Genomic DNA, 10,542 nt, shown 5'->3' on the forward strand with positions numbered 1-10,542 from the left:
ATACAACATCTATTTTTTGGGATATTTGCTTTGCTTCATTAACCACGAGTCACGAATAGGAATTCTAGTGCAGTCGAAACCGTGTGGATGGGATCATTTATAATGTATCGTTCGCAAACTTCTGTCGTTTCGCTATCGCCACAATGATTCGTAGTACCAGACAAAGGTAGACTGTTGCAATCCTTTCATCTGTGTAGACGCAAGCCTGAGAAAAGTTCAGTGAAGAGTTTTTCTAGCTGGATTGCCTTCTAATTCTATAAATTAAAAAGGATTATGTAATTTTGATAGACATTGTTTTTTTAAAAAATAGAGCAGGACTCAAAAAACAATTGATAACAAGCGATCCGTCAAAAACCGAAAGTAGAGTTCTATAAAAAGGAAAAAAATTTTCGTGTTGTGAGGGACGGTATCATGGCGTCGTGATTTGTGCAGAGTGAAATATCTTATTTGGTATACTATTGAAAGGGAAATATGTACTTTTTATGCTGAGTAATCACTTTGTATGTGGGAAATATGAGCAGGGGCGGAGAGCTTATTCATTGTCTATGTGTGGGCGTGCGGAATAGAGCCCCAGTTTGGTGGTTTGGAAGGGGGGCCGGGGAGGGAGGGGGGATGTTGCCCACATGGCGTCCAAGGAAGAAAAAAGTAGGTATATAGTAATGGGCACAGAAAGAATATCATATTTTTAAAAATTCTGCTAGACAGCCAACTAACGCACTAATCAATTGTTTAACTTGGTTAATGCCAAATGTTATCAACTATATCCAACAATCACACTCACAAGACCATGTTTTTCATGACTTCGTGCAGGACGATGAAAGTACATATCACTCCATCACCGGTGATCGTGAGCAACTTTTCTAATTCATATACGGATTGGGCTGTACACTTGACCTATAGGTAATTGTAAAATAGATGTAGAAAGAATTTGTTTAGGAATAAGATATTACGTTTCAAAATTGAAATTATTGAATAAATATGCCGATGAAAAGAATAGATGAATTAATTTTGTTGTATATGTACAAAATTTGTGTCGATTTTGTCCACTTTTGTGTTTTAAAAGTTATTACTTTTGTCTTTGATGCTTGAGGTAAAAGGTCAAAATGATTGAAAAAATGGATTATTTTGTTTTGATATATGCTTGATGAATAGTTATATAATTCTGTAGAGCAAAAAATTTGTGTATGTATAAATGTATGTGGAGTATCTGATATCTAATTATGGTAGTATTATGTTAGGGTGTTCCATTGTTGACCTGAATTTGTGCCATCTAGAAGATTTTAGTAATAGTATTGTGTTGTTATTTAATAACTGTGTGGGATATATATGGAATTAATGATGATAAGGGACGTGCGATTTTGATTAGCGCTTTAGTAATTGTTTTCAACCTTGCCTATTTTTACGCCGTCAGGCTTGGCACAGTTCTGGGGAGGGATATTAAAGCTAGAACGTAAAAACAAGAAAAAAATTTTATTGCTTGAGGTAGTGGCGAGGAGGTAGAAGAATTTCAATTGTGCCAGGAACTAATCAAGAGAGAAACTACACTTTCCGGCCTGGGATTGGGAAAACGGATTGTGACCAACGTAATGAGTGATAATGGTTGGATGAATGCATAGTCTCATGTTTACTGTATGAGAATTAGTATATTCTTGACCGTTGATAATGAATACTATTGTACAAAGGTTTCAAATGATATTATGTAAGACTTAGAAAAAGAACAATGGTAATGTTGGTATTTGGGGTTGTGTTTTATGATTGTTGTAAAACGATTTTTTATGTTTTTTGTTTTGTTTTTTATTTAATTATAGTAAAGCCGTAGGCTAACATTGATACAGAAAATTTACTACGCTCGCCCGCTGGAAATGAGTTGGCCGACCTGTCTCACAGATTAAGATCGGTGATGAGACATGGTCTCCAATTGGAGACACACTAAAAAAAACATAACAATAATTTCTTTGATGTATATCTAATAATTCAGTTCAAATCAGTTGGAATAATATAAATAAGACAAAAGCTTGTGTTGAGACGTCTTACGAGTACTATATTTGTTAGACGCCTCTCTTATTTGGTCATCCAGGAAAAAATATTCTTTTTTATGCTAAGAGTATTCTCTTATGTTGGGATATGTGTAGAGTTGGACCCAAATGCATAGATTAGGATCCAGTGAGGTAGAGGATGTTTCACAGCAGTGAGACCCGATTTATAAATAAAGGTAAATATATATTATTTAGGGCAATTAACTTAGTTGAATAATAATATTTTGAGATTGAAATTTATAAGAACTTATATTATTTAAAGATTTTAAGTTACAACTGAAATTTTGGGAACTTGTCATTAAAATAAAAAAAGAAAAAAACCAAAAAGGTCAAAAACCCTGCGCCAGAACCCAAAGACTCGAGCACTGCGTAGCAGCCCCAAGCCGCCCGATTTCGTCTTCTTCCTATACGCTCCTCCATTTCCACGCATTAGTAAGTCTCTACGTGTAACGTGCGTATTTCCATTTAGATATTGCGTGTTACCGGATTTCTATGTTTTGTATTGCCACCACGGACTCAGGGTTGAGTGTGTGGTGGAAGTGACCACACAGAGATAATGTCTTGAAGTGATTGAGTTGGTAATAATCAGAGGCTGTGACCGCTAAATACGGTTTATCATGAAAGGGTGTTTCGGCTTTTCTGTTGTCCCGCACCTGTTGCTGGAGTGTACCACACAAGTTGAATCTAAGTGTAACACAGATGATGCAGATCTGTTTAACTATGGTTAACATTAGTATACCCGGGCGAATTGCATTCTTTCGAATGATGAAAATCGCAACAGGCGTCAAGATTCCAACTTTTACAACAAATAGCCTTTTTTTTAATGTTCAAATTCGACACTTTCGTAAAATCCAACCAGGGATTCATCCAGTGACATTTGTGTAAAAACGAGGTTTATGGACTATGAGTTTTCATCGCTTTTATTAACCTATAATGCATAAATATTTAGAATGGGGAATGTTTGAGTTGCACTCTTCTTGTCAGTTAGGAAAAGCGTTGGTTGGAGTAAATTTGATTTTTTTGGGTGCAGTGATCGCATAGTGTTTTTGGGATCTGCCTGATTTAGACCGTAGATTAAGCTGTTATGTTATCTAGGTTTGTTATAACACCCTATCAGTATCTTTTTACTCAGAAAATCTTTGCCACCTAATTTGGACAGTGTTGAGTTGTTGATGACTTGTCGACCATTTATACGAGGTACGGGTACCATATCGGAGTATGATAAGGGATACGAACGATACGACAAATTTGAAATATTGACACTAAGTCTAGGATTCCGACAATTATTGTAAATATTATAGAAATATTATAATTATATATATATTAGTATATAATATTATATATATATATCTATTTATATAAATTAGTATTAAAATTAAAAATTGTAGAAGTATATGCGTATCTATATATATTTATTTATATACATATTATATAATATATAAGGAGTTAGTAAGAAGAAAAACAAATCTTTTGCCTAAATTAGATGTGTCAAGTCACTATCGACCCAGGTCGAGACCTACAAAAAGTCAAGATCCAGAGGTTTGCTTATTGGACATGGCATACTCGCGTATCGTATCCGTATCCGTTACATCTCAGAAAATAAAATAGGATTATCCGTTGCTACATTGGTTTGTGATCTTTTATATGATTATTTATGAATGTAGCGATACTTTTGTACTGAGAATTGAGGGTTTTTGTATCGAGGGGCGGCCCTTTCCCCTGCAGCAAAACTCTCCTTTTTGTGTGATTTGGTTAAATGTCATTATTCTTTATCTGAATTTTTATACTGGATGTTTAAGCTTACATAATCACTTGCATCCCAGGCTTTGTAACTTTGGGAATTTTTTAAGGTGTTGTGTTGATTCTTGAAGGAAAATATGAGGAGTACCATACAAAGAAACAGTGGCAGGAAACAATAGACGTCTTAAAGAAGATGAATCATTGTGCACATTCAATGTGAAAATATGCGTCTATATAACCTGGTTCACGCCCCAATCCAAGTTACCTCGTACTAAAAAGCTTCCGCGAGCCCCACCTTTTCCCCAGACAAAAGTAGCTTAAAGAAGCAGTTCAACAAAGTGTCTATACCTGTTCCTATTTCGTCGCTTTTACCTTAAAGGTCGTGCAAAAACTCGGCTATGGTGTAAAAAATGGTGATGGTTCCCAAATGGAGGGCTTCTTGGTAGTTGAGGTGAAAAAGGTGTGGCAAAAGAAAGCCGAACATAAAGAAAGTCCTGATTTGGGAGCGGGCCTATTGTGATAGGTAGGCTGCGCGTTGGATACTGTCAGGCACCGCCAAGCCTGCCAGGATCTTAGAGAGAAGGATATAAGGTGAGTCCTTATTAATTTCAGAATCGCCACTATAATGACTGACACCATGGACATGGCAGACAGGCTTACATTCGAGCCTATGACACCCAGCCTGGTTGAGCAAGTGCTAGAAAAGGAGAGACCTGATGCTTTGTTGCCCACTATGGGTGGTCAGACGGCACTTAATCTTGCTGTGGCGCTGGCAGAGAGTGGTGCTCTTGAGAAGTATGGTGTGGAGTTAATTGGTGCAAAGCTTGATGCAATCAAGAAGGCAGAGGATAGGGATTTGTTTAAGCAGGCTATGAAGAATATTGGACTTAAGACGCCTCCTTCAGGGACTGGGACTACACTTGAGGAATGCATCGATATTGCCAACTTAATTGGGGAGTTCCCCTTGATTATCCGGCCTGCATTCACCTTAGGTGGGACAGGAGGTGGGATTGCTTATAACTGGGAGGAATTCGAGGCCATATGTAAGTCAGGGCTCGCTGCTAGTGTGACATCTCAGGTTTTGGTTGAGAAGTCCTTGTTGGGGTGGAAAGAGTATGAGCTTGAGGTTATGAGAGATTTAGCAGATAATGTGGTGATTATTTGCTCGATTGAAAATATTGATCCCATGGGAGTTCACACTGGGGACTCCATCACTGTGGCCCCTGCACAAACCTTGACAGATAAGGAGTACCAGAGACTCAGAGATTATTCTATTGCTATTATTAGGGAAATTGGAGTTGAATGTGGAGGCTCTAATGTTCAGTTTGCTGTTAATCCTAAAGACGGAGAGGTAATGGTGATTGAGATGAATCCTAGAGTTTCAAGATCATCAGCTTTGGCATCAAAAGCAACTGGTTTCCCTATAGCCAAGATGGCTGCCAAGTTATCGGTCGGTTACTCATTGGATCAGATTCCTAATGATATCACAAAGAAAACACCAGCAAGTTTTGAGCCTTCCATTGACTATGTTGTTACTAAGGTGATGCTCTCGTTTTTTTCGTTTTTATCTGGCTTGTGCACATATTATGACCTCTTGTTTTCACTCATAAATTTTAGTATCATCAAATATTTTTGTGCTAATGCAGATACCTAGGTTTGCATTTGAGAAATTTCCTGGATCAGAGCCAATTCTAACAACCCAGATGAAGTCTGTTGGTGAATCGATGGCAGTGGGCCGAACATTCCAAGAATCTTTTCAAAAAGCTGTGCGATCACTAGAATGTGGGTATTTTGGATGGGGTTGTGCACAAGTCAAGGAACTTGACTGGGAATTGGGAGATAATAAAATACAGTTTACGGGTGCCCAGCCCAGATCGCATCCATTCCATTTATGCTGCAATGAAGAGGGGAATGAAGGTGGATGATATCCATGAATTGAGTTACATTGATAATGGTTCCTCACTCAGCTTAAAGAACTTGTAGATGTGGAACAGTATCTTTTGGCTCGGAATTTGTCACAAATGACTGTTGATGACTTCTGGGAAGTGAAGAAAAGAGGGTTTAGTGATAAACAGATTGCTTACGCCATAAAGTCTACCGAGAAAGAAGTTCGATCAAAGAGATTATCTTTTGGGGTTAAACCAGTATACAAAAGAGTCGATACATGTGCTGCAGAGTTTGAAGCTGATACCCCTTACATGTATTCATCCTATGAGTTTGAGTGTGAATCAGCTCCCACTCAAAGGAAAAAGGTTTTGATTTTAGGTGGAGGACCAAATCGGATAGGACAAGGGATTGAGTTTGATTATTGCTGCTGCCATACCTCGTTTGCCCTTCAGGTTTGTGCATCTTAATTGATTGGTGCTCTATATAAGTTTCTCCCCGTTTACTTCTCAAGATAACTTGTTTATGAACTTGTTGAGCCTTAATGTCTTTTTTGAGCAAGAGTAAGAAATGCCAATTTACAAGTCAATTGAAAATAATCGGCAATTGTGTATGAAAAAATATTCAGGGACATCAGGAATCTTATTGTTAAATTTCCGTTCGATCAGATTGTAGATAGTTTAGGTTTAACTTTTCTGGGTCTTCTTCTAATCTTGGAATTCTTTCTCTTTTATAGGATGCAGACTATGAAACAATCATGATGAATTCAAACCCAGAAACAGTATCGACAGATTATGACACCAGTGATCGGCTCTACTTTGAACCTCTCACTGTTGAGGATGTTCTCAATGTCATCGACTTGGAAGGACCTGATGGCATCATCGTCCAATTTGGCGGTCAAACTCCTCTAAAATTGGCTCTTCCTATTCAGCATTATTTAGATGAGCACAAGCCCAAGTGTCGAAGTGGTGCTGGATTTGTTAGCATCTGGGGCACATCCCCTGATTCTATCGATGCTGCTGAGGATAGGGAGAGATTTAATACAATTTTGAAGGAATTACAGATAGAGCAGCCAAAGGGAGGAATTGCGAAGAGTGAAAAAGATGCACTAGCTATTGCGGCAGACATTGGCTACCCTGTTGTTGTTCGACCTTCCTATGTTTTAGGGGGTAGGGCAATGGAAATTGTTTACAGTGATGAAAAACTTGTAACTTATCTTGAAACTGCTGTTGAGGTGGATCCCGAGCGTCCCGTTCTTGTTGACAAATACTTATCTGATGCTATAGAGATTGATGTCGATTCACTCGCTGACTCACATGGTAACGTAGTGATTGGTGGAATAATGGAGCACATTGAGCAGGCTGGAGTCCATTCCGGGGATTCAGCATGCTTGCTTCCCACAAAAACTGTGTCATCTTCATGCTTGGAAACAATTAGAAACTGGACAACAAAATTGGCGAAGCGGTTGAATGTGATTGGACTCATGAACTGTCAGTATGCAATTACGGCTTCAGGGGAAGTTTTCTTGCTCGAGGCTAACCCTCGTGCATCCAGGACAGTTCCTTTTGTATCCAAGGCCATTGGTCATCCACTGGCTAAATATGCTGCTCTCGTTATGTCAGGGAAAACACTCCAGGACTTGCAGTTCACAAAAGAGGTTATCCCAAAGCATGTGTCTGTTAAAGAAGCCGTTCTTCCATTTGACAAATTCCAAGGAGCTGATGTTATTCTAGGTCCGGAGATGCGTAGTACTGGTGAAGTTATGGGCATCTACTACGAGTACTCAATCGCATTTGCGAAGGCGTTAATTGCTGCTGGACAGAAGCCACCTCTTTCTGGTACCCTCTTTCTCAGCTTAAACGACTTAACCAAGTCCCATCTTGCAACAATTGCCCGAGCCTTTCTTGATCTTGGTTTCAAGATTGTTGCGACTTCTGGCACAGCCCATGTCCTCGATTCCGAAGGTTTTCCAGTCGAGCGAGTGTTGAAGATGCACGAGGGACGGCCTCATGCCGGTGATATGATTGCTAACAGGCAAATTCAGATGATGGTGATCACAAGTTCAGGCGACGATCTCGACCAAATTGACGGAAGACAGCTGCGAAGAATGGCTCTGGCTTACAAGATTCCTATAGTAACTACTGTTGCTGGAGCTTTGGCTACTGCTGAAGCCATTAAAAGTTTAAAAAGCAGCAAGATTGAGATGTTAGCTCTGCAAGATTACTTCAACATTGACAACGAAACAGAGAGAAGCAGTACATTACAGTCAATTTCATCTCATTCGTAAGAAAGGATGCTGCACTTGTTATAAAGTGATATCTTTCCATCGATCTTACCGTTTCCCACGACTATGCTTGCTATGTTTTTTTAAAGCTCCTTTTAAAGGCAATTCTGTTCATATTTTGTGATCCAATGAAGTGCGTTGCGAGGTGTTTTATACCTTGTTTTTAATGACACGGGTATAAAATATTATTAATTTTAATACATCTTTTGCTGCCTCAATCAATTTACCTGTAAAATAAAATAAAGTAGCAATTGAGGGCCTTACGAATAAGGATTCTATCCTCTGTTTTCTATGAAATAAATATTGTATTCTCAAGCAAACGAAGAGGACAACTGATGATATATTTGAACTTTGGTACAACATTACAAAGAAACAAGAATTGATGCAACTTGACTGTCTCACTCACTTAAAAAAACTTGAAAAAAAACGTAATTTTCGTTATTAGAATGCGGCAAATAATATATTAAACTCTATGATTCATCCTTTTGAGATGAAGCAGAAGTGGTAATTTACAGCTTTTTGAGATGATCATGGATGAAATGGAGGGAGTGGTGGGTAATGACCAAACTTGGGGTGGTTCAAGTACTTTGGAGGTAGCTCTGGGACAGGAGGGCAAGGTTTCTTGATCACTGGTGGATAATATGGAGTTGGAGGTGGCAGAGGCTTGGTCACCACTGGCGGCTCGGGTGTAGGCGTGTAGACAGGAACCGGAGGGGGGAGAGGCTTATAAACAGGTGGCTCAGGTTTGGGCTCGTAAACAGGTGGCTCAGGTTTGGGCTCAGGCTTGGGCTTGTAAACCGGTGGCTCGGGCTTGGGCTTGTAAACAGGTGGCTCGGGTTTGGGCTCAGGTTTGGGCTTGTAAACAGGTGGCTCGGGCTTGGGCTTGTAAACCGGTGGCTCGGGTTTGGGCTCCGGCTTGGGCTTGTAAACAGGTGGCTCAGGTTTGGGCTTGTAAACCGGTGGCTCAGGCTTGGGCTTGTAAACAGGTGGCTCGGGTTTGGGCTCCGGCTTGGGCTTGTAAACAGGTGGCTCGGGTTTGGGCTTGTAAACCGGTGGCTCAGGCTTGGGCTTGTAAACAGGTGGCTCGGGTTTGGGCTCAGGCTTGGGCTTGTAAACCGGTGGCTCGGGTTTTGGCTTGTAAACTGGTGGTTCGGGTTTGTAAACCGGTGGCTCGGGCTTGTAAACAGGTGGCTCGGGTTTGGGCTTGTAAACAGGTGGCTCAGGCTTGGGCTTATAAACAGGTGGCTCGGGTTTGGGTTTGTAAACCGGTGGCTCGGGCTTGTAAGCCGGTGGCTCAGGCTTGGGCTTATAAACCGGTGGCTCGGGTTTGGGTTTGTAAACCGGTGGCTCAGGTTTGGGCTTGTAAACTGGAACAGGTGGCTTATATACCGGTGGTTCTGGCTTGTAAACAGGAACAGGTGGCTTATAGACTGGTGGTTTCGGCTTGTAAACTGGAACAGGGGGAGGATTGTAGACCGGTGGATTCGGCTCGTAAACCGGAACCGGTGGGTTGTAGACCGGTGGATTCGGCTTGTAAACGGGAACCGGGGGCTGGTAGACCGGTACTTGGGGAGGAAGGAACCAATGGAAGTGATTCTTCCAAGGATCAAGTGGGTGAGGAGGGAACTTGAAAATCGGCCAAAAGAACTTGGAAGCGCACAATGCAGCTGAAAATTTGAGATTCTTGCTCGGGCTAAAGGTGTATATGCCTTTTGTTTGGGATTTGAACACAATCTTTGAGGCCTCTAGGCCATCGTGGGCTGGGCAAGCAACCGCAGCCGCGCTGTGCAGCTGCGCGTAGCATTCTTTTTTGAGTGTTTGTTCAAATGTATTCGGGATCAGGACCTTGAATTTTCCTTCATCATCGAGCTCCCCGAAACCGATTCTTTCGATCTTTCCGTCCTCGAGCTTGCAGTCTATGCTTAAACGAAGCCCTGATCATTCAAAAAGAGTGCAAAAAGGTAAGAACTCGAGCATCCAAATGAAATATTAAACCAAGATCAAATGATACCAGTTGAAATCTTAAGTTTCTTGATTATTCTGTCAGTAATTGTCTTGTGTTATTTATATTAAAGTCGAGAAACACCATGTTTCAAATATTAATCTAAGGAAAAGATATATAAAAAAACACTAACAATACAACATATCACGTAATAATATTATTTTGTTGTTCAAAAGAACAAATGATTCAGTATCTCGGAAAAGTCAATAGAGCGCGAAATTCAATATAAAATTAATAGCTTTCAAAACCATGTCTTAAATGAAAAAGTCAACCCAAATGTGTTTTGAATTACGTGTTTTAAAGACAACATATCTCAAAAAACTATATATTTTACGTTGGAGCTAGTTTCTTGCTATCTTTTCACAAAAGGACTCTCAGTATTTGCAATCGGTTCGTTGATTACCTGAAAATGCCTGGCTGGTTTTGAAGCGATTCTCCTCACAATCCGCACACTCTCCAATCCCTACGACCTCGTACGTATCAGCATTACTGAAACTCACTGCAAATAGTAAAGACAGAACAAAGAAACCCCCGAAAAGGGAAATTTGAAGCCTCATTTTCACCCACTGAGCTTTTATCCCTCCAACCAATTACTC

General features: G+C 40.2%; 1 protein-coding gene and 1 pseudogene across 2 annotated transcripts; one reads left to right on the plus strand and one right to left on the minus strand.

Annotated features, from left to right (window-relative positions):
• The first annotated feature begins 3,519 nt into the window (after nt 1–3,519).
• On the plus strand, nt 3,520–8,138 carry LOC140822308 (carbamoyl phosphate synthase arginine-specific large chain, chloroplastic-like; annotated as a pseudogene).
• A 127-nt stretch (nt 8,139–8,265) lies between these two features.
• LOC140822309 (uncharacterized) lies at nt 8,266–10,536 on the minus strand. Of its 2 annotated transcripts, XM_073183042.1 has the most exons (3): nt 10,350–10,536; nt 9,088–9,878; nt 8,266–9,000 (listed from the first exon to the last, which is right to left on the minus strand). In XM_073183042.1, exons 1-3 carry the CDS (start codon nt 10,501–10,503, stop codon nt 8,473–8,475), a joined length of 1,473 nt encoding a protein of 490 aa, XP_073039143.1. In that variant the 5' UTR covers nt 10,504–10,536; the 3' UTR covers nt 8,266–8,472. The 2 variants fall into 2 exon arrangements, with proteins under 2 accessions (XP_073039143.1, XP_073039142.1); XM_073183041.1 differs by having other exon boundaries at nt 8,266–9,878.
• Between the last annotated feature and the right edge of the window lie 6 nt (nt 10,537–10,542).

This window comes from Primulina eburnea, unplaced genomic scaffold (genome assembly GCF_022965805.1).
Source record: "Primulina eburnea isolate SZY01 unplaced genomic scaffold, ASM2296580v1 ctg756, whole genome shotgun sequence".
Lineage (NCBI taxonomy): Eukaryota > Viridiplantae > Streptophyta > Magnoliopsida > Lamiales > Gesneriaceae > Primulina > Primulina eburnea.

Coding starts and splice junctions, on each gene's coding strand:
- LOC140822309 (XM_073183041.1), bottom strand. CDS start 10,503: ATGAGGCTTCAAATTTCCCTTTTCGGGGGTTTCTTTGTTCTGTCTTTA. Junction 9,879..10,349: donor AACCAGCCAGGCATTTTCAG/GTAATCAACGAA, acceptor TTGAATGATCAG/GGCTTCGTTTAAGCATAGAC.